The sequence below is a fragment of the Calidris pugnax genome, unplaced genomic scaffold (assembly GCF_001431845.1).
Source record: "Calidris pugnax isolate Ruff unplaced genomic scaffold, ASM143184v1 scaffold17, whole genome shotgun sequence".
Lineage (NCBI taxonomy): Eukaryota > Metazoa > Chordata > Aves > Charadriiformes > Scolopacidae > Calidris > Calidris pugnax.
Window position 1 is genome coordinate 4650280 of NW_015090794.1, and position 24264 is coordinate 4674543.

The window sequence follows — 24264 nt, forward strand, 5'->3', positions numbered from 1 at the left end:
TGGGCGCTGCTGCCTGGCTCCGAGGAAGGGCTGAGCTTGTCGCTGAGCGGCGAGGTGGAGGACTGCGTCCTGCCGCTGCTGCGGCGGGCCCGCCGGCTGCTCTACGGCGCGGCGGGCAGGCCCTGCGAGGCGGAGGCGGCGGCGCTGGGGCGCCTGGGCGACATCCTGCGCGACTACTCCTGGGAGCGGCTGAACGCGGGGCCCTGGCGGGAGGTCAGCAAAGCCTGGCGGCAGGTCTACACCTACGCCTGCCTCTTCGGGGCCTTGGCCGAGGTGGCCGCCGGCCGCCCGCTGGCCCCCGCCGTCCGCCTCTGCGACATGGGGCTGCTGATGGGCGCCTCCGTCCTAGACAACGTCCTCGCCCGCCTCGTCCGAGTCCTCCAGACCCGCCTGCCCCGCGGGGAGCGGCCGGACGCCGGCCCGGGGAGCGCCAAGGTACGGCCCGCCCCCGGCCCTGAGGCGACCTGGGCCCCCGTGCCTCCCGCCGGCCTACTCCACCTCCTCTCCTCTCCCTCGGGCTCCCCCGCCATCCCGGGACTGGCGTTCCCTGTCGTCCCTTCTTTTCCCTCCGGGAGTGCCCGGGCCGGGGTGGGGGGAGGACGGCCGTGGAGGCCTTCGCTGGCGGCCGTTGGAGGAGAAGGGCTGTCTCTCTTCCAGAGGATCCGGATTGAGCCCCTTCCAGCCCCCGTTGTGCAGCCAGAAGATGCGCTTCCACACCTGCGCTGCCCTTCGCTGGAGCATTTCAGAGACAACTATCTAATTCCGCAGAAGCCTGTGGTCTTAGAGGGGATTATTGACCACTGGCCATGTATGAAGAAGTGGAGGTGAGAAATAAGAGTTTCTTCCCTGTCCTAGTAAGGGCGAGGATCATCTTCTGTGTCAGGTGTCTTGATGCACAGCAGAGACTGTCACAGAAGACAGGTGCCATGGGGAGTGACTTGGTGGTAGCACCTTCCTTCTGCGATCTTGTCTTTGCTGTGTAGAAGTTGCTCCATAGATGAGGGAAAAGCATCAAACCATCCAGAGCATTCCCTGGTAAGTGCTCGTTGTGCCAAGGAGGGACAGTGCTGGCTGGGATGGTGCTGGCCCTTGGTCCAGCCTCCCAGGGCTGTGCCAGGAGCGCTCTGGTGAGTTGCTGACATCTCAGGCCTGTGTCAGATACACATCAGTGATTTTTACATCTCGGAACTTGGTGATAATTAGTGCAATGGAAGGTGAATTTCAGAGATGTGCGAGTAAGCACGATTGGCTTTTTCATTCACAAGTACAAGCACTGATGTTTGTTCACTGTCGTGTTTGAGTTTCAGACACTGCCATTCAGGAGTGAGTAATAACATGGTGCTGCCTGTGTATCGTAAGCAATGGAGCCAAAATTTCCAGTACTGAGAACTGAACACCTGTGAGATAAAGCTCGTAATTCCTTAGAAAAGGGGGAAAAAACACTCATGCTTAGTTTAAGCAACTGCTTTTGTTCCACAGCCAAGGGTAAAACTGACATTAAGCGAACACACATGCACACATGTGTTCAGGATATGTTCATGGATATTACTGGCACCTGCATATAGAATTTAGCACCGACAGAGAGTTATGTAGCATTAATGATAAAAAGATAGCGGATTTTATTTAGCAAATATGGCAGGAGGCAGCAAAAAGATTAGCCATCCCTCGTCAAGAGAGACTAACAACTTAAATCTCCTTAGCTTATAAGGAAACAATAGTTTACTGAGGTAAACAAGGTTTTAAACCAAAACAGAACAGAGAATTGTGGTGTAATGTACAAATGAACTTGACTGCTTGTTTCCTTGCTGCTCACATCCTTTTCTGCTGCTGGTTGGCTGGTTTGAGAGAGAAGAAACTCATGGTAGTAGAGTTTTATTGCTTTAAAAGATTGATTTTGGTTGTCTTACATTGAAATTAGTAAGAAGAGCAGTATAAAAGGGTAATGGAACTTCCTTTATTACAGTGTGGACTATTTTTGTCAAGTCGCAGGGTGCCGCACGGTCCCCGTGGAACTGGGTACTCGATACACAGACGAGGAATGGTCTCAGAAGCTTATGACTGTCAGTGACTTCATCAACCAGTATATTGTGAACGGGGTCTGTTACTTTTCTTTTGTTTCATCTCCAAATACAGCAAGTGTGTTACTGGTACAGAATATCTGCTTAGAACAAACATGTTCAGAGGTGATGTCAAGGGAGGGGGTATGCTGTAAGCAAAACTCTGAATTAAAAGGTTTGACATATTTTCCAGATCTGAAGCTACAAATAGTTATTGCAACAATAGCTAGGTTTGATTTTTGTTTATAGTCAAATATACAGCAGCTGGAATTTGATTAATAGAAATTTTCTGCAGCAAAAGCATAAATGGTGGAGGCTAAGGATAAGGGATCCTCAGCCAGCAGTTTTGCTCCTTTTGGTAATTGAACTGCTTAGTGAGATCTAGGATCAAGATCCAAATTCACATGCCACCAGGTGAAAAAATTAAAAGTCGATTAGCAGTTGAATCTTCTTTTACTTTCAAAGCTGAGGATCTGAAGCACTTATCTCTGTTTCCTAGTCTTCTGGCGTAGGAAGGACCATGTGCCATTGCAAATTGGTCTATGGTGCAGCCTGGAACAGACTATTGAGATACTTTGATGGAGTGAAGGTGAATTAGCCTGTTTACCGGCAGGGTCTGGTTATAAAGATGCAAAAAAATGTCACAGGATTGACAACAGAACTGTTGAGATGCCATAGGATTCTATCTAGGCTTCTTCCAGTAACTTGAGCTAGGCAATTTGTTGATTTTGAGGATGTAGCTACACTCTTGTAATTCCAGTGTAGCTGTAGGTTACTGTTTCAGACTAGTCAACTGTTGAAACAGCTGTAATACTCTGAAATAGGACATTGGAAATGGATGTTATCTGTAAGTAAAATAACTGACTGAGAAGTCTTACCCTATATGTAACTATGCATTTTTTTCTCTCTCTGCTGTAATTTCAGAACAGTGTAGGATACCTTGCCCAGCACCAGCTTTTTGATCAGGTAAAAAACTGAGTTAATGTTTTTATCTTTCTGCGGTCAAGTGTTCCCTTTGTAACACAAGTCATCTCTGAGGATGCCAACTCTACTGGATGGAAGGGCATACGGAGAATTCGGAGTATTTCTTAAGTTTCTCTTTCCACAATTTGAAGGAACAGAGGGAGGGATTTGTTCCATTTGGCTGAAAGGCACAGAAACAAAATCCTTTTGGGGCTGAAGACACTCAGTCTTACTGCTGTTTTGGTACAATGTAGCATACACTTATAAGGATACCACCTGGAAAGCAGCATGTCCCCAAAGAATACGTAAATCAGGGAAGAGATTTGGACAGAAAACAGATTTCAGTGGTGATATGTTCATCATATTCTGAAATGTCATTCCAGTTAACCTGAGATTAGGTTGGTGGGAGACGTAAAAAGGAATCTCACAGAGAAGCAGTCAGTCTATAAAAAAGCTGCTCCTTTCCAAGAACAGCAAACCTACTTATTCCTGTGGGTTTCTCTGGTATCTGTTAAAGCGAAGTGTCTCTGAAGAATGAGAAACCCCATTCTTTCTCCTGCCTCTCCTTCCAACAGAATCTGTTTGCTAGGACAGAAAGTGTGAGGACATTTCCTGCAGGTTCCCTGCAGCTCAGCTGCTTCTCCTGCCTTTGGTGGACAAGCAGGTCATTTCTTTTCTGTGTCAGGCCTTGTTCCTCTGTTCTATGAATTGCATACCTTTGGAAAGTCAGCACACACCCTTTCTTATGTTTCTTTCGTTATGGGAGTAGATTCCAGAATTGAGAGAAGATATCAGTATCCCTGACTACTGCTGCCTGGGGGAAGGAGAAGAAGATGAGATCACAATTAATGCTTGGTTTGGCCCGGAAGGCACTATCTCACCTCTTCATCAGGATCCTCAGCAAAATTTTTTAGCCCAGGTCTGTACTCTACTTACTCTACACATGCCATTAATGCTTTAGTTAGAGAAAAAATGGCTGAATTATGAAATACTTGAATCTTGGAACCAGCAGCATGAATATTCATCCTGTGCCTTCTGTGGGCATTTCCACTAGTGTCGTGCAGGAATCAGCTTTGACTTTTTGGTTATTCTGCCACTTCAGTCTAGGCACTGGTGATTTGCAGCTCAGTGTAGTGTTCAGGTCAGTCACTCTACTCTTTCAATTAAGCACTCAGATAAGACAACTGATTTAATGATGACACAAAAATGAGCTAAAGGAATATATGGAAGCTTGGGAGTCACTCTGCAGGCACCTCTGCGTGCTGCCAGGAACTGCACTGAAGACTCAACCTCCTTATTCTCAGTTCTTCTAATTACTTTCTAGCTATGTAGAGCCCAAATAACATTGTAAAAATTGGGTGCCTTAAACTTTGAATTTAAAGTAATTTCATTAAAAGCATTTCCTCATATTTCAAATTCTTATCTGCTTCAAGGGAACATGTACTTGAATTCCAATAGTCTGATTTAACTTTTTATTATAGCAGTGTTTGTTTATTACTAACAGATAATGATGCTTCATGTAATCCAGTACATTTTACTGTTAAATGGCCAGCTATGGCCCACAGCTTCCAGTAATGTGCAGATTAAGGACAGATAAAAAACATGTATTGTAATACATGCAGGTATTTGGAAGAAAGTATATCCGTCTATATTCACCACAAGACTCAGAAAACCTGTACCCACACGAAGGCCATATTCTTCACAACACTAGTCAGGTAAATAGTTGCCTGAAATTTTAGTATCAATAATGTTAATTTATCAAATCATATTTGAGTAAAGATACTCTACTGATGATTGTTTTGGGTTTTTTTTTTATAGGTTGATGTGGAAGATCCTGACTTACTTAAGTTTCCCAATTTCAGAAAGGCTGCATTTCAGTCCTGTATTCTGATGCCTGGACAGGTTCTGTTTATTCCAGTTAAATATTGGCACTATGTACGATCACTTGACATCAGCTTCTCTGTCAGTTTCTGGTGGTCATAGATCTGAAACATGCACAAAGTCTGTTAGCATCGCAATAGGAATTAAAAATCAGAAAAAACAGCATCTGGCATCTTCTCACAAGAGAATTTTTTTTAACCCTGATAATGTTCTTCCCTATCATCTGGAGGTTAGAGGTGGATTAAAAAAAAAATCCCAAAAAACAATATCCTCTTCCTTCAGCATGGTGAAAGAATCTGGATGGGTAAATGGAAAGAAGATGCTACAGCCACTTTTATTTTTGTGGATGTTTCTAAAGTGAGTGCCTCTTAAAGACAGTGTTAGATCACCATCTTGTATGCGTTTGTACATCTGAAACAGCTCTATATATGGGCACTGCCAGGACTCTGCTTCAAACTATATTTGGAACATCAGGTTAGTGTTATCTTCTACTTGGATTTAATAACAGTAAAAAGTAGAGTTATATAAACAGTGAGGGAACCCAGAGGTTGAACCAAAGGTTCAATACGTTAAAGAAAAAAACAAAGTTAACACAAAGGAAGATACCAATCTCCTATACAGAAGTCGTCAACTAGTGTTAAGGCCTAGGAACTTTATTAATTGTAGTTAATCTGTAGTGTAATTGCAGTTAAATAAACTGAAGCTTAATCATACTTTGATTAACCATCAGCTGCACTGCTGACACTCTGCCTTCTGCAGTGTTGCACATTTCTACTAAGGAAAGAAACACTGCCATTCCGTTCTGGCACCTGGCAATATCTAGTCCTTGTCTGTCAAATCACTCTTAAAGGAAAAAGCATCCTTACATGAAACTGGAGAGTGAAGTACTAGTACTAAAACCTAAGAGAGTCTTAAGATGATTATTTTTTCCAACACTTCACAGACTTAAGCTAGCATTGCCCCAAATGTCTCATCCTGCTCCTTCCCAATTGTTTTGACTGTGGGAATATTCCCTCTCTTTTGAAGCATAGCTGCTCGTGACCTGGCCTTATGTCAGATGAACTCTTCTGGGTCCAAAGAAGGGACAAAACTCAACAGTGCAACAAGTGTTCAAATTCTAGCCCTAGATGAGATACACAGCCTTAGTGAGGAGACCACAAGTGCTGCATTGATTTTTCACCCACTTGAAGCCCCGTGGTGCCAGGAGCAGGTTTCATTTTCAGTTGTGCAAGTGAAACCACAACTAGGGAACACTGTTGCTGGGAAAGGCTTCTTTTAATAGTTCGCCTGCAGGAAGGACTTGTAGGATTGAGAGACACAGGTGTTTTTAGTCATTCCCAAACATACACTGAGAGTCCAACCCAAAAATATGGAGAACTAAATACACAAAACATCCTCCAAGATAGCTGTGCAGTCACAACTGTAAGAACAGGAAAGTCATTGATAGTTTTATTGTAAGATTCTTAAACTTAAGGAAAAAAAGTACACTGAACAGAGCACTGTTACTAAAGAATACAATACAGTCTGGCTATTCTGCAAGAGTGGGGAAAAGATACCACTGGAAGCAAGTTTTCCTAGCATCGTCTGGTGCTCTTCTCTGTTCTCCCTGTTTTTGATGGTGACTGGGAGTCTGTCCGACTCATACCTGTAAAGAAAGCAAAAGGAAGGTTAATGAATGACACAATACAAAAGGATGATACTGTACAACATCCAGATTTTTAAAATGCTTTATATATCCCCTGTGTTCCCATTTGAAATGTCCAATTTCCCTGGCTAAATAAAGGAATTCTGAAGAGGTTGTGCTCCTCTTAGAAGCATGTTATTTCCAGAAGCTTTAGTGTCATGTCTTGTGTCTGTCCCCTATTTTCTGCCCCCCTTCATCCCCCCACTTGAATATTACTAGAAACAACATGCATAGAATCTGCTAGTGACCATGTGGCACATGAGGCCATGAGGCACAATCCTTGCACTTTCAGGGCTCAGTGTTGCCCATGTATGGTTTACTGTCATAAACATACAACTAAAATAAAAAATAACTGATGTTCAACTACAGTTATAAATAACACAGGCAGTGCCACTAAATATCACAATCCATTATCTAGTATTATTGCACTCCATTTTTTTTTAAATAGGGTGCTTGGTACCTGGAATGTCACAAGACCAGAAGTCATTACACTGCGGACAGCGTGGTTCAGTCTGAGCTCTGAAGTACTTTCTGACACAAGGCAAATGCATTACAATTCCACAGGATTCACATACTTGGCTCTGAAATCAAAAGTGTTGATTAAAAAAAAATAAATCTTTCTAACCTGTCCTTCAGTTTAAAATTAAGTTGTTACAAATGGTGGCAGAAATGCAATGCTTTATTCCAAAGAATGGTTCACATGGTACAGTTGGTAGATACTCAAAGCTGGTAAATGATAAAAGGAGTTATTTTCCTGGAAAGTAGGAAATAACCATTCCTCTGTATTGACAAAATTTAGTTTGAAAGACAAACAACATTGAGCTATCTGGGTGCAATAAAGGAGACCAACTGGGATGGAAAAGGCAACATAGAAGCATGTTAGTTGGGAAGATGAGAAAATGCAGGGTCAAGGAGCAAGACAATACAGAAGTTTTGGAATAGGAGTTCAGGCTGTAACCACTTTTGCAAGTCTAAACTGGCTAACTTATCAGCAACCAAAACACAGTGCTTTAGCATGCTATATATAAGCATGCATGGTCATTCTGAAGTCCAAGACACAAGCAATTTCTGAACTAACGTCCTGGGACCAAAGATGAACGTGTGTCACATGAAGACTGCTTTTTGTAAGGTCCAAAGATAAGACAGCTAACACTTCACTGTTATGCCTATTTAAGGATAAGGAGTTCATCTCTAGCCTGCTGGCTTTGAAAAGCAAGACAGCACAGTAATGTTCCTTATTGGGTGAGTTTGCTTTGGAGATACTGCTCCAAGCCAAGTTTGTTGTTTGGTTTTTTTTCCAAAGACAGAAGATAAAATACCTACACTGGAAAAAAAGAGGGGGGGGGGGCAATTTTCCTTATATACACATGGGCAGCATTACCAGATTACAAGACTAGGATTTATGATTGCCTGCTTAATACTCAAAGGAAAGTATCACAAACTTCAACTATAACCACGTAAGTACATCAGCAGATGCCTGCTGGGGTAATAAATCTTACCTGGATGGCGAGGCTGTGACAGATGTTACACTTCCTTGCCACATCTGGGTAATTGCTGAGAATGTACTGTTCCATCTCAATTATGCAGCGCGTATGCAGAGTATATTCTCCATTTCTCTAAGGAAAGAGGTGGCAAGATGAGGAATTTCTTTTAATTCCTTTTACGGCTTTTCCAACCACCTGTTAGCAAGCATTTGACATGCACTTTTTTCCTACCATTGTGAAACTAACATGCTGACAGTGATACAATGCAAAGCTGAAAAAGCTTTTGAAGTAGCAGAATTAATTTGCTTAGAGAATCAGAATAAAGATCTCACACCTTTAATAAAGATCTCATCCTTGGAAGGTACAGATGAACGAGCACGATCTCCTTAACAAAGACACACGGTTTTGGGACCTTCCATTTTCACATTAGTGGAAACTCTACTGGCTTTCAGCAAAATCTAGGCACTTGCTGCTCCACATATCTTTGAAAATATCTGCTAAATTACTATAACATAACAAAACGTGTGGCAGCAAGTTGGAGATCTATGATGCAATGAATCCAGGAGAAAAGGTATTAAGGTCTCACTTGTCTTGGGAAGCAACTGCAGTGTCCACATGGTAAAATAATCTCAATTTCTCCCTCATGAAGTAAAGGAGATTTTAAAATGTGCAGTAACAGCATTTACCTCAGAGAGCCACCTATCCTCCACAAAAACTTTCAGCACTTGTTCTGCTTCCTTTTTCTTCATTTTCTTAGTTTTAAGTTGGTCAGCCAAGTTTAAAATATCCGTAGAAGAGGCAAAGCCATTTTCTGATGAAATTATTAGGTCCATCTATAGAAAGAAACATGTTCAACTATTAAAAAAACCATGCAATTAGAGGAACACACCATATAGTAATGTGCGGCTTTTTAGCATCCATACATGAGATACACTACATGATATGGCTTGAATCAGAACTGGAAAACAAAGGCCAAAATCTGAAACTATCATTGTTACCTTGACAGATTTCATCTTTACAAGGAAACCTTTCCACAAATAGAACCTTTCCACAGTGCTGCCTAAATGAAGCTGCATTCAGGGAGAGCCTTGAGCACACTCAGAGGTGACAGCTCTGTTTCTTTTTATCTGCTCTTTGTCAAGGTTCTTTTGAAGAAAAATCTTGCTACTAAGGTTTGTCCACCCTGCAGTCATTAGGGCTGCTGGACCTACCTGGCACTTGAAGGCTGTAGCAGGATTACCAATTTTCAGAGAATCTCTTATTGGAAACACTCCTGCTGCTCATCATCACAGAGCAGCAGAGGTTTATGCCAGTAGTAATACGTGCCAGGACAACAGAGGTTTTATGCCAGTAGTAATACGTGCCAGGACAATGCCATCTCTGCAGGGCTGACATGGCTGTATAAGGTGCTTCACCAATAATGGGGGAAGGCAGGGAAATTAGACTTCTGCAGCTGTCACAGAACAGTAAATACACCTCTCTTTCCAGTTAATACATGACATTTTATTTCAATGAGTGTGCAAAAGAAAAAAAAAAGTAAAAGTCTTTTGGCTGGATAAACTAAGTCATCAAAGTTCAAGACATTATGAGAACAGCTCAATAAAACATGTAAGATACATGTCTATGATCACAATGCCATCTCTGCAGGGCTGACATGGCTGTATAAGGTGCTTCACCAATAATGGGGGAAGGCAGGGAAATTAGACTTCTGCAGCTGTCACAGAACAGTAAATACACCTCTCTTTCCAGTTAATACATGACATTTTATTTCAATGAGTGTGCAAAAGAAAAAAAAAGTAAAAGTCTATTGGCTGGATAAACTAAGTCCTCAAAGTTCAAGACACTATGAGAACAGCTCACTAAAACATGTAAGATACATGTCTATGATCACAACTCATATTAATGGTCACTGCTAAGAAATTAGGCATCAAATGTCCTGGAATCTCACCCCAATAGTTCTATTTGGAACTTTAAAAAATTCCCAAGTCTATGTTTACTTGTTTAAAAAGCAGCATTCTGAGTAGTTTATTAAACACAGAATTAATTGGCTAAGCAATAACAAGCCATGTTTCTATTCAAATCACCAAATCCAACTTTGCTATTAGCATTAAAATCTACTGTATATTACTAGACTACTGAAGCCAGTAAAAAATTCAGCAATCACACTGAAAATGCTGAAGAAAGGTGCTTGTTTAACTAACAACTCATATTAATGGTCACTGGTAAGAAATTAGGCATCAAATGTCCTGGAATCTCACCCCAATAGTTCTATTTGGAACTTTAAAAAATTCTCAAGTCTATGTTTTCTTGTTTAAAAAGCAGCATTCTGAGTAGTTTATTAAACACAGAATTAAGTGGCTAAGCAATAACAAGCCACGTTTCTATTCAAATCACCAAATCCAACTTCTTTGCTATTAGCACTAAAATCTACTGTATATTACTAGACTACTGAAGCCAGTAAAAAATTCAGCAATCACACTGAAAATGCTGAAGAAAGGTGCTTGTTTAACTAAAAGCAGATCTGTCAAGTCACTAACTCCAAGGAACACTCCCCTTTGCTGGTGTCAGTTTAATGATAACTGACATCCAACAGGGAATCACTACTTGCCTATATTCCCATTCCCGTCTCCCCATTCCATTTGGGATAAACTCAGGTAAGATGACAACTAGTTCCTGAACCACATCTCCATTCATATCCATTTCCTTTCATTTTAAGATGGTAACTTCACAAATAATGTGATTTCCTAACAAATAACCAACATACTTACTGTTTTTCTGAACAATTCCAATTCATTTTCTGTATAGTCAGATGCCATTTTAGTTATTTCAGTTTCTGCCAAATTCACCTGCAAAAAAAAAATACAAATAGTTAAACTGAAATCAAAGTGCCTTTGTGTTTCCACACCATAAAATGTAAAAGATCCTCTAGGTAAAGAATACATCATCTCACAATTAACAGAAATGTAATTTCTTCAAGTGGCATGAAAGAGGCACTTGATGGTACTTCAGTCCTTTCTTTACAACCTCTGATCTTCCAGCCACATACTCTCCACAGCTCCCTCTGCCCAGTCCAGGCTCTTCAACAATCCCATCTCCCCTCTATACAACTAATATAGACTATTAGTTCTACAGTAGAACTAATTATGACACAAGGATACTGTGCTGGACAGTCACAGTAATTATAATACTTTTATTTCACTGTAAAAAACAGTTACTACTATTTCGTATTCTTATTGCACATGCTACTCCCATTTATTATTAGCTCCACTTAATTGGCAAAATGACCCAGAAAGGCTGAAAGCAGCAGCTAGTGTATATGACACCAGGATACTGTGCTGGACAGTAGCAGTAATTATAATACACACTTTTATTTCACTGTAAAAACCAGTTACTACTATTTCATATTCTTATTGCACATGCTACTCCTGTTTATTATTAGCTCCACTTAATTGGTAAAATAACCCAGAAAGGCTGAAAGCAGCAGCTAGTGTTAGAATACCTCCTGTATGGTCTTTTGAAATTACTATATAGCCTTCTCTCAGACATACACATTTCAAAGCATCTAGGGAAACTTTTTACAGGCCATTCCTTGGGAACTCTTTTATCCTAGGTTGACTTTTGAGTAAGAGAAAAAGAAAACTAAAGTTGGAGGGCTGTGTTTTCCAGCTTAAAAATTCCTCAAGAAAAAGTCTCCTGTGAAAAAGAAATCTCACTTCAGCACTTAAGCCAAGTTTATGATAAATAAATCAGACACTGCTCTAAGTCCTTGCTGCCACATTCAATTTCCACACACCTCGGCTGTTGGCAGTTTATCCTCCCCCTTCCCTGGTTCTAGAAGTAGCTAAGAGTGGACAGCCCCACATTAACCACACAAGGTGCTGGTAGGAGTAAACAGCCTGCTGGCACATGCAGCCTTCAGTTCTCTCTTTTCTCTAAATAGCAGTTCTATTACAGATGTACAGTAGGAAAAGGACCCCAGGTAACTCAATCTTTCTAACATCCAAAGATGGCACTTAGGACTGCCTTATGTTTACTACGCACAGATAGAGCTAGAGTTTTTGGCCCATTTGCAAAGGGCAGGTGTGCAGACCTTTCAATGGCCTGCTATTACAAGGTTAATTTTAAGTCAGAGCCACGGGAGGCTCCCTCTGCTACCCAGGAACTAGTCACCAGAAGCCAAACCACGCGATGGCAGCACATCACATACTTACTAAAGCATAATGTGCTCTCCCATCATCTTCCGACATTCCTTTCCGGATCTGCATAAACAAAGGCTGTAGCTGACTGTTAATAGTACTGATGAAATCATCCAGTTTATCATGCGCGTAGTAGACTGAAAATAAATAAGAGAAAGCACATGCACAAAAAAACCAAACACCACGAGGCAGATCTTTTTCATGTTTTATCTGCAGAGACATTTTTTTCCCCCTGAGGTAAAAGAGCTAAAAGTTAGTGAGGCAGAATTCAAACAGGTCTGTTATATTCATCATTTTCTGGTGCTGATGACCACTAGCCTTTAGAAAAGCTCAGCTCTTTGAAAGTCAGTTTAGAGAGAGAGTCCAAACATTCTGCATTGCTGTATGGAACTCACCACATTAATCCATTATTTACAGTGACTTGCACTAAGTTGAATCGAAAATAAAACATGACCCGGACAAATTATTAAGCAGAATACAAAAATAAACTTGCTTTCTCTCATTTACACACAAGGGTTTCCTGGTTCCTTCATGTTCCGTCTCACAAATTAATGGCACGTAAATGATCACGTTACATACCAGAAAACTTAAAATTCTAGCCTTGTAGAAATACAGATAATATCTGTGTCACAGTCTACAAACAAATTAAATACTAGCAGAAGTTCTACCACAGACATAATTAAGTTGGACTTTGGAGTCATTCTGTAGAAGCACATGCAATGACTTTTCCTTGCACAAAAACAGCACACGCCTTCAAGAGTTTCCATCCAAAACAAAATTATGTCAGTGCCAAAACTCCTCTTGACTTCAGGAGGCTAAGGTTTAAAAAACAGAGTTAAGTAACAACTCGTAACTTTAGAAAAACGATTGCTGTCTCAAAAATACTACCAGTTATCAATAACAATACTTTTCTCACTCTCAAAACTCCACTGTATGGCATAGTACAATGCAAAAACATCAGTAGCAGGATGCTCCTGCCCAGAAAGTTCACGGTTCTGATACATTAGACTCCTTAAGTGAACAGAAGAAGCAAACAGCAAGAACAATAATAACGTAAGTATCATACTAAAGTAAGTATACTGTTGGCAAATTGTCGTGCCACCTGCCTGGCACCTGTCAGCAGGAAACACTGTGTGTGCATCGAAGCCAGGGACCCTTAGTGACAGATCTAAAACAGGGTAAGATGAAAGATAACAGAAGAATATTCTTTTGTACAGCAGCTGTAACATTTTAATGTGAGATGAATGGCTGCTCAAATAGATCTTCTGTGAAAAAACGGGATATAAACTCTCCATAAAAAAATGAATGGGGGACAGACCACAGCAAAATTTACAATTCCAGACTCAGGAGAAATCATAAATGCCCTTTACTATTTGCAAAAGCTTATAACTTACCTCTACAAAGCAGCTGTAGAGGCAGCCACAATAACTGGTTGAACAGAAACTGTTTACTCAAATACATCGCTACTGAAAACAAGCTACTTATTGTCAACAGATTTGATAAGAAATTAGACAAACTAATGTGATCTTCATTAAGTATCCACAATGTTTGTATTCCAACTATGCATGTACAGGAATGTCTTTGTCCTTTTTTCTTCTGGTAAAATATCTCAGAGGCATCAATACTATTTCTAAAGACCGTATTTAAGAAGACCTTGTAACATGAGTATATTGGATGCATACTGGAGCCAGGACTACCCTACTTTCAAAATACTGGATTAAACTGTTTGAAAAGTCTTACTTTCCAATAACTTCCCCTGTAAAATGTAGTACCTTAAAAAAAAAAATAAAAATCTCAGACTTAGTTACAATTGCTGTGTATTATTTTTTGTAACAGAAATAAATTATTTTCTTCTCTAGGGCATAAAATGTAATCTCAACTAATACTATATCACAGATGTATTTACTGTAATCTGTTTTCAGTCAAATAAAATTAAAGCAAACTGCTATTCCAGTACCCAATTATGAACAAAACAAAGTCATTCGTAGTATTTAAAACCAAGTATATGCAGGAACCAGCTATTCTTCTTTCTGTCAATAAACAATTCTCAGCTCTGAACACTTAATAAAGATACATGACAGCATTAGAAAGAGAGCTCATTATGTGTTACCCTAGAACACTGCTTGGGAGCATTTTCTTTAGAAAAAATTATTCCAGTTCAATGACAGATAGCAGATGAGCAACTAGAAAAGAGCAAACAGTAAATAAATGGAACACAAATATTCTGGGGGTTTGGGTTTTAGTTGTTTTTTTTCCTAAATTTAAAAAAACCCTCTTAATAATAAACTCAAATATTTTCCACAGAAAAGCTGAACAGATCCCTCACTGAAGATAAAGCAGAGGTGCTCAGAGAAACCAGAAACTTTTCTGACTGTGTCTACACGCAAACTGTAAACAGCAGGAAGCAACAACAAACAAACTTAACACTCTTGGTTAATTATCACTTTTCAACACGCACTGTTTTAAACTTTCTTGCTTAAAGACAAACAACAGAATCTATTACTTAGGCTGAGATGCCACAGCTTCGTGATAAATTTAAAAACATACACGCACTATTATAAAATTAGAGCTCCCACGTTTACAGCAAAAGACTACAAATAAGCTGAGTGAATGCTGTAAAAGAAAAGAGATAAGACCTGTAGTCATCTAAAACCTAAACACAGAGTTATCATATCTATGTACTTCAGCTTCCATCTCCCATATAACCAGGAGATCAAACAGAAGATTAAGTACAATTCTAGTTTGCAAAGTAGCTTTACAAAGATGTCATGCTTTTCTTCTACTTTGATGACACTGAGCAGATGTAATATAATCCACTGGGAACTGCTGCTGATATTTACAGCTGATTTTCAAACCACATTAAAAAAATTAATAACTACACAACAGCTTTTGGCATAATCAGTTTGCAAACTTGAGAATTACACAAAAAAACAGAACAAACCATGAAGAATAACATGACAAATTACTTTGGATTTTAAGTCACTGATGTTCAGTTTTCATTTCACAGAAGAATAAAAGGGGAATAAAACATTCAGAAAAGTTAATTTATTTGATGAAAAAAAAAGATGGTGGGGTTTGGTTGAGGTTTTTTTCCAATTTCCTTCAGTTACTCTCTTAGTACTAAGATTATCAATATAATAAGAAGCTTCCTATCAGGATTTGAAAATGCTGCCATCTTACTTTATTATAGCTAGAAAAATATGAAGCAACAGAACCATCACCAGGAACAGAATCTAAAAGTTTGTTTACAAAGTTCTTTAGAAACAAAACATCCTTAATTACATTTCACAGCAACATGTTGTACAATACCTCTTTTTTTCCTTGTTTAACAACATGAAAAACAAGCCTGAACACTTCCTTGTAATCGCATCATGTATTATATTATAAATACATAAACCCAGCCAATCCCTGCCTTGGAGAACTTAATGACATTTGAACTATGGACTAAACTACATCATTCACTGTTAATTTTTTTGTATGTATCCTGCTTTACATTATTTTAAACTCACACGAAACCATTCACAATTAAACCTCTTTCTACACATACACCTACGATACGTGTTTCAGTCTCCCCATGAAAAATAGGATTACTGGGAAGACGAACAAGTTGCTGCTTCCAGTCACACCTTTGAAGTGTAACCTTTAAGTCTCTACCTGGGTGATGACTAACACTGCAATACTGGTTCAGTACAATTTGAGACTGGCACATCCAATATTTTTTCTGTCTTCTTAACACAGGGAGTATTGAATTTTGACCCATGGCATATAGTCACTCTTCATTATCTGAACAGCTAAATGACTAATTGATAAGCTTCTCTATATTTTATGATTCAATCCACCCACAATGCATCTGATATGCAGCAAAAAATATTTAGCAGAAAATATGGCCTGCATTACAAAGAACACAAAATAGATTAATTTGTTCTGACCTTAAATTCTATAGATAAGTAGATAGAAATCCACAGCAAAAACAGAAGAGTCCCTGTAGAGTAGGTGGCACTGGGACAAGATGCAAGAACACTATTGAGCCTGGCAGGAGCATGGCTTCCAGAACTAGTAATGGGCAATATGATGCAGATGAGATGGAAGAAAGTACAGCCATCCACCAGAAAACCTCATCTCATCCTCACCATTCACTTCTCCTGCAACACGTAAGAGAAGTAACTGAAGCGTATTTACTTAAAAGTGTTTACTACACTATAGTGAAGTACCGCTGAGGAATGGTGTATCTCACTGTCTGCACTCCCACTGATCTTCCCCAGCCCTTTTTCTGTCGGTGCCTTGTGATATTCTTCATTGTCTACACAAAAATGCCTAGTCTGAGGGGCCAAGAGCCATGTTTTCTTTTCCTAGTTTTGAGATACTTGATGCATTATAAAGCAAAATATCAAAACAGCAGTACAGTAGATTATTCTGTTGTTTTGCAATGCAAACACTTCTCTGGTAACATAAAACATAGACCTCAAACAGATGGCTATCTGCAAATTCCACCACAGATAAGAAAAATTCCCCTAAGCTCGAGCTGAACTTTGCAGACAAAGATATAAGTATAATGAGTACTCTGGGTCACACACTGGAGCAGCTGCTGGGGCTCTTTCTAGAATACTAAATACTAAAAAAGACATAGAAAACATGTAAAGCAAAAATACTTATCTATTCTATTAATCCCTGTTTCTCATATGTAATTTATTTAGTAGGTCTTTCAACAGCCAAGCACAAAATATATTATGCTTGAGAAATTGGTAGGACGGTAGACTCAAGTTGACACCAACAGTTATTTTCTTCTGAGTTCAGCTACAAGGACAGTTAAACAAAATACAAAACATAGACAAAAGCCAGCCTGATACAATCCACGTTAGTAAATGGTTAACCAATACACTCCTTCTGTACATCCAAACTGGCAGAAAAAAAGGCAGTTTTATCTCATTCTTCCATTTTTCTAAACATCCTTTCATGTATGGACTGTATCTGCCATTTTTCTAATGAACTTCACTGTAACCTAACATACAGTCACATCTTACAATTAATTGTATAAATATCATCTTTAGTAAATACAGCCATTGGATTGAAAGGCAACCTGACTTTGTCCCTCAAAATTATCCTTAGGATCATAAAAATATAGCAAAAGAAAATGGATCTGCATTTTCTGTTAATCTTCTGGCCTTGAAGAGTGTGGCAAATGCTTGACTGTGGCTTGTGAATGACCATGTCTTTGCAAAATAAAATGCTGGTCACAAAAATGCCCATTATTGTTATATTTAAATACTCATCAAATTAAGTTGTGCTGAATCCAAGAAAAAAAAGGATAAACTTGGAAATGTATCAGGGGGTAGAGAGCACATGAATTTCAATGTTTATTCCATGATCTGTATTTTTAAAAAAAAAAAAGAAAAAAAGTCATGCTATTACAAAGAGAAATGTGCTTTCCAGGGGAGAGGCACCATCTTTCCAGCCGTGCTATTTAGAGCAGTGTAAGCCCAGAGCTTCACTTATTTATTAAAGCACTTCAGCCGGCTTGGAAGACAGCAGGAAAAATAACTACAAACTCTCCTATTTTTACCGTTTCCTGATTTCAGCCTGGGGTCAGGGTCAGAATAATATTCTAAGTGTTCTCCTCCCACAGACAGTGTCTTGTAAGGGGATCCAACAATACCCAACTCAGATACTACCATTTATTTCCCTGATGACACAAACAGAGGAAAAGCCAGCTGGCACCCACAGACAACACACAGAGCCACCCCAGAAACGACGCCGAGAATTTCAGGGTACCTTAGTTAATATTATTAGAGACCTGCAAGATGTCTTTAACTTTGCATTTAAGTTTTTACTATAATGTGTTTCATAACTGGAGAAGCCATAACAAAATGTGGAGAGAAAGAACATGCATTAAAGGATTCCAGTAAAAAAGTATGGGCGATTATAATAACCTTCCTCAACAAGCCTGCAATTTGTAGCCTAACTGATAGTAAGTGTTAATCTTAACACTTTCTAGTGGTCCTACACAGCACTTTGATAGATGTTTGGAGCTTTTCCTTCAGAGCTGGGTGCAGATTTTAGAACAAACGCTTGTCTGCTAACAGGAAACGTTATGTAGGTGATACACAAAAAATAAGAAGGTGTCCCCTGGCCAAAAGGTTTAAAATTTTGAAATAATCTAGAACAAGAAAATGTGCTGATCTGAAACTGATCTGAAAGTGTTCCCCCCAGGGAGGGAAACTTTTCAGATCAGTTTGCTCAGAGGCTGCACAGGCTGATGACTGCATGACTTGACTTCATTCAACACAGCTTTTTTATCTTTTCATATTTAAGGAAACAAATGTCATAGAGAGGAGACAGCATTTTTATGTACTGCTTACAACCTCCAGGAGAAAGGAATTAATTCATATAAGCTAGTTTTAGTAACATTAGCTTTGATCTGATTTGAAAATTATTGTTGAGATTGCACCAAGCAGTACTAAGGTGTATTTAAAGAAACTACATCAAAACAAGAACTTAATCTAGAAATAGTCTAGTCAGGTTGAGGTTCCTCATAAAAATGCTATTGCCATGATCTTGCAACCTGTGACACCGTTAATTTGCCCCTAACAAGGATGGGTTTGTCAAATCGCTGGTTCTTTTGTTCATAAAACAAATGTGGGGGGAAGTGTTCCATTCAGTGAGTCAAGTTCAACATCATTTTGCCTCCCAATGGGACAAAACAATTTCCTAGGTAAAGCGTGTAATAAAACCGTAACAGTCAAAACTCCCACACTGTATCTGTGTAATTTCACAAACTTTTCCATTACACATCAACTGAAAAAATATAAAGTACTTGGTAGGCAGCCTATCAGCTCTTACTGCAGTACAGCTCACTGATCCTGCATGCTGAAAACACGATCCAGCCATAAAGGTTTTTTTCTTAGGGTTCTTTGTTCTTAACTCCCAATAAACTCACTATAGCCATGCTACCAGCCAAGGCCATCTCTAGCATTTATCATAAATTCTTTTACAAATCACTTGGTTCTTACAAATACTAGAGCAAACCTGTGAAAAGCAATGTTATTTTTCCACACTTGCACTTTTTCAGTCAGAAACTTGGGCAGGTACTGAAATAAGCTCTTTTGGCTCAGGAGAGTTTGAAAACCTATGGAGCCTGTTTAACTCCTTTTAACTAAGGAAAATCCAGAAATAATGCCATTGCCAGAAAGGACTCCACTTGTGGCAGCAAAGCATGACGGAGTTCACAACAGGTTGTGTGCATCAGTGACTACAGTCTCTTCTCTCTTAGCAGACAGAAACAGCAATTAGCAATGGTAAAGTTATCATCCCAGTTAGCCACTGGCAACTGAGTGGCTTGGTTCCCCTGCAGTGACTGGTTCAGCTCCCAACAGACTCACACACTCACCCTGAACTAACTAAACCCCGCAAATAATGGCTTTTATTTTTGAAGTCATAAACACTAGAGAACTAGAAAATAGCCTGAGATACATTCAGTGCACATTGTATCTCAGAATGTGTAATTTAAATAACATTTGCTGGAGTTATCTGCCTTTCAATAGCAATGGTTTAAAATCACTAATTTGAACAGCAGTTGGGTGTTTCCTTTTAAACGGCACTTTTTGTTCTTACACATTTCTTGTCCTTTGCAATTTCATTCATAAATAAGGAAAAGATGAAAAGAGAAGAATTTTGTTCTTTCACTATTTTCTGACAACCAGCAACTGACACATCTAACACCTATTGATTAATCAGTGCTTAACACATTACTCATTACAGCTTTCTTTCAGTTTCCCCACCACATTCTCACAATTAGTGAAGATGAAATACAGATCTCTGATCTGTAAGCAGATCTCTGAAAAAAATTCCTACCAAGTAGATGATACATTTCTGTAATATTTGAGTTTGAACATGAACTTCAACCAGATTTCACTGCATACAATCAAATTTCTGCTACTTGTGCCTTAAAATTCAGCTTGGTATAGCAAAGATTAAAACTAAGCAGCCCACCATGTAATCAGTCAGACATGACAGATTTACAAAAGACAGGTAACAGTATACACTTCTTATTATATTGCAAAGGAAATATTTCCAAATAAGTGTGAAGGAAAACATTCTGGAAATTTCAGCACTATCACAGAATGATATGAGGTTGGAAGGGACCTCTGGAGATCATTTAGTCCAACCTCCCCGCCAAAGCAGGTCCACCTAAAACAGGTTGCATAGGAACGTGTCCAGGCTTCAATGTCAACAATTTTTTTTTTAAAGTGTATAACATATCAAAAACATTTTCACTAAAATAAGAAGTACTCTGTATGAGTGTGACCTGATTAAAACTTAAGTTTCCTCATTGCTGTGTTATTTTACCTTTTACAAAGAGACCACTCACAACATTAAAGTTTCTTAACTTTTTTTTAGATAGTGTATGCTTTTCAGAAATCTAATTATTTGTAAGCTGCCCAAATTAAAAAAAAAAAAGGTTCTTCCACCTCCCTTTGCTTTCTCCAAAAGAGAGACACACCTTTATCGATTTCACAGCACTGCCTGTGTAATTTTCTGGTCTCTGATCCTTCCATTATCCCATGAGACATCAGGACCTGCAAGAACCGCCGATGAGCATCAGTCATCTGAGCTGCCATGGCAATCTTCCACAAGGCTTCCAGCACTGCAAGAGGTGTAAACTGGAATTAATGCACATGTTCACACACATTAAAAATGCACAGCCCAAGCACACGTAAGATTTCAATTAAACTCTCCAACACTGAATCAGAGCAAAAAAGCAGATGCCCCAGGTTGTTCTCAGAACAGACGGTGACTAACTCCGAGGTTTTATGAGAAAGATGCAAAAGATAAAGTCCAACTAACTTTAGCTACAGAATAACCCAGCATAGGTGTTGTGCTACCACACCCCCGGGCTGCAAATAGCGGGGTTGTTCCTGTAACCATCAACAGAGGACCTTGCTTTGTGTTTCATGCTTCTGCTTACTACGCATCCTGATAACTTGTCTAATTAAAGCATAACATACTTCAGACAAAAAATCCTCCTCTAAATCTTCTGAAGAACATCAGAATTAAAGAAAAGCACCTCAAGAAACGCCTTGGCCGCTGCAGCCAAATAGCAGTTAATAGCCCACAAGAGAAAAGAGGCTTCCAGGCCCCTCCAAGCCAAAGGACCGGGGGGGGCTCGCTGGAAGCTGCTCCAGGGAAAAGGCGAAGGAGCTTCCTCACCAGGCTTCCTCCTTCCTGGCTGCTTTTTTCCTCACGGAGACCCACGGAGCGACTGGCTGCCTCTGGCCGAGCCCCGGCCTGCCCCGGCAACCGCCGCTTCCCCGCCCCGCTCGGGCTCGGGGCCCCGGGCCCGCCACAGGCCAACGGGTGAAGCCACGGGCAACCGACCGACAAACTGCCCCGGCCTTCGGCCCTGCCACCCCCGGCCTTCGCCCCCCTGCCCAGGCCCTCCCGCCGCCCCGCTCCGCTTCCCCCGCCGGCCTGTAGCGCCTCGGCCTGCCCCCAGCCCCGCTCGATAGCTCGGTGATCGCTGCACCCGCCTGCCATCGACCGGCTCGGCAGCCCGGGCAAGGCCCGCCCCGTGACGAGCCGGTTGCGGGGGCGGCTCCGTCCCGTGGCGGGGCCGGAGGGAGCGGCGGGGCCGGGTGCGTCCACGCCGGCGATAGCCGATTCCGCTGGGCTGGGCCGTGCTGGGTGTTGTTGCCGTGCCGTGCCGTGCTCTGCGGCGGGGCGGAAGAGGAGGCAGAGCCGGGACCGCCCGGTGCGGAGCGGACCCCGGGAGCCGAAGCGGGCGAGGTGCCTCCGGCGGCTCCCCACTCGGCGAGAGAATGGTCTCCCTCTTTTTATTAACTATGTCCGGAGCTGGATTTGTACCGTCTGTGCGTGGCGGCTGAGGCGGGGTCTGCCGTTCCCCTCAGCCGCTCCCGGCGGGACCGGCGCTAGCCCGAGACGGGTCGGGACAGGACGGGCGGAATCCCAGGTAACAGCTCCGAGACGTCCCTTGGGCTCCTTAGAGGCGGGGGGGGAGGGCGGGGGTCCCTAGAGCACCCCCGGGGATCCCGGGGCAGCGCTCGGTCCCAGCGCCTCCGGGGTGGAAGGGCTCCGGGCGCGGCCGGTCGGTACAAGCGCTGTGGTTGGCAGAAACGTATCTTTCCTTCCTCGGGGTTACCGAACTCGGGCGTTCCTTCTTGAAATCAAGTGATGACAAAACGGGTGTAATTCCCAGAAATTCCCGTTCCGCTGGAAATCCCGGCGGGCGGGCGGTGGGGAAGCTCTCGGTGCGCCCGTCGTGTCGGGCAGGAACCCCCCCCCGTCCGTGCCCCCGGCGGAGAAACGACCGCCCCGAACTCTCTCAGAGCCGCGGGGCTGGTCCCCAGTCTCAGCTCTCCGTCTTTAAAAATTATTCCCAGCGAATATAGATTCTGAGAGAACTTAAGACCAATTTATGCTGAACTCTCAGAACTAGGGACTCGGGAGCGTCGGGTCAGAAGTGAGCTGTTCCAGTCGTTTCAGTCTAGGCGTTTTGTATTTTTTGGCTTTTTTCCCCCTCCGCAACATGTCCAGCTTCAGTAGTTTTCATAGTTTCTGTTGGTTCTAAACTAGAAAATACCTGAACCTACCTTGTTGCTGTGCAGTTGATCAAATTATGTGAAAGTCCTGTATTCCTTATAGATCCAAGTGTAATTCCTTGTTATGCCCTTTGCTGATTTCTGTCATCTCAATATGGAAATATGTTGGGATGCAGAAACCTGGGCTTAAGTCGTAAATAAAGATTGACCAGTTTCAAGGTTTTTTTTAAAGAGAACCCCTCTGCTCATTTTGAGAGGTTCTTTTCATATTTGAGGAGAGGTTTATCCAGCTGTGCCCTCTCCTGCTCCAGAAATGCAGATATCCTTCGTATGTTGTTGCATTTGTTGCCTAAAAAGACATCAATGGTAAGAATGCCAAACTACAGGAAGGAATTTGTGGAACAAGGAAAACATTAAAATATTCATTAAATTACTAATTTAAAAAGAATAAAAGAGAATGTCTTGCTTCTTTAAAATCCACCGTTCTGAAGTTAAATTCCTTCTTTAGTGATCATACGGTGATGCAGGAAATATTCTGTGTTAGATAAGCAGTAATATGTGTATTACGCCCTTTAAGATAAAAGATGGGACAGAGCGTCCCCACAGAAGAATCTATAATCTGAAGATCCTGGCCATGGATATGAGGTTCTGCTTACCCAGCGCTTTCCACTGGAGTAGTCTCAGCAAGAAGATATAACATTAACACAGTGGTGTATTAATTGAATATGGGAATGCTTTACTGTTCAGCTCAGGTGACACAAAGTGGGGACTATTGAATTTTATTTTTTGGCCCTTTATTGAGCAAAGTTGCCATCCTTAATTACTGGAATTTCTAAATATCTTATATCTAAACCTCTTCCTTAACATAGTGTACAGAACTCGCTCCTCAGCTTCCAAATTCTCATGAAAACCCACTTTGTCTGAGCCGCCCACACTTTTCACCGTACACACACTTTGTGTGGCTGCCTCTGACAGTCACATTGCGTGTCAAAGAGTAGGTACTACGAGTTATGTTCCTGTAGATCTATAAATCTGCCATTTTGTTTAGGCACTTAGAAAAAAATCAATTAAAAGCAACAATTAAAAAAAAAAGGGGAATTACTCCCTAACTTTACTTTTCAAATTTTGTTACAAAATCAGTTAATGAAGTTTTGCTTTGCCTTGCTTTATATTGCTTATCTCATTTTAGTCTGCAGTTACAGCCAGTGTTTTAAACCAGAAAGAATAGGACAAAAATGTATTTTAATTAAGAAGAGACAGTTTTAAAATATGGACTGGTCCTTTTTCCTGTACGATTGCAGGAAATGTAAACAAAGCAGCCTTATGTAGAAATTACTATCGCCTGTCTTTTGGGCATGAGTTACTCTTTGAGCATAACAGTCTTGCAAATTGTAGGTTAAATGTGACCCTGATTTATGCCTAAACCAACGTTGTTATTGTTTTTCT

The 24264-nt window shown here is 40.9% G+C and overlaps 3 protein-coding genes across 6 annotated transcripts in view; 2 read left to right on the top strand and 1 right to left on the bottom strand.

Annotated features, from left to right (window-relative positions):
- KDM8 (lysine (K)-specific demethylase 8) lies at positions 1 to 6732 on the top strand (the record flags this gene model as incomplete). The annotated part of the gene is made up of 7 exons (XM_014936192.1): positions 1 to 435; positions 658 to 824; positions 1964 to 2096; positions 2982 to 3023; positions 3790 to 3939; positions 4643 to 4735; positions 4839 to 6732. Coding segments are annotated over 7 exons (1185 nt in total), but the record flags the coding sequence as incomplete, so codon positions are not given.
- NSMCE1 (NSE1 homolog, SMC5-SMC6 complex component) lies at positions 6335 to 22143 on the bottom strand. Of its 3 annotated transcripts, none has more exons than XM_014936384.1 (8): positions 22124 to 22143; positions 20763 to 20906; positions 12281 to 12402; positions 10838 to 10915; positions 8756 to 8902; positions 8085 to 8201; positions 7046 to 7166; positions 6335 to 6546 (listed from the first exon to the last, which is right to left on the bottom strand). In XM_014936384.1, exons 2-8 carry the CDS (start codon positions 20878 to 20880, stop codon positions 6476 to 6478), a joined length of 774 nt encoding a protein of 257 aa, XP_014791870.1. In that variant the 5' UTR covers positions 20881 to 20906; positions 22124 to 22143; the 3' UTR covers positions 6335 to 6475. The 3 variants fall into 3 exon arrangements, with proteins under 3 accessions (XP_014791870.1, XP_014791868.1, XP_014791869.1); XM_014936382.1 differs by lacking the exon at positions 22124 to 22143 and adding an exon at positions 21470 to 21675; XM_014936383.1 differs by lacking the exon at positions 22124 to 22143 and adding an exon at positions 21327 to 21437.
- The window catches only part of IL4R (interleukin 4 receptor), a 17231-nt gene continuing 14800 nt past the window's right edge, over positions 21834 to 24264 (top strand). The window contains exon 1 of one of the 2 annotated variants that reach the window (XM_014936381.1): positions 21834 to 22229. The gene's annotated coding sequence lies outside the window, so the exon portion shown is untranslated. The remainder of the gene's footprint in view (positions 22230 to 24264) is intronic. The other variant, XM_014936379.1, reaches the window with a different exon arrangement.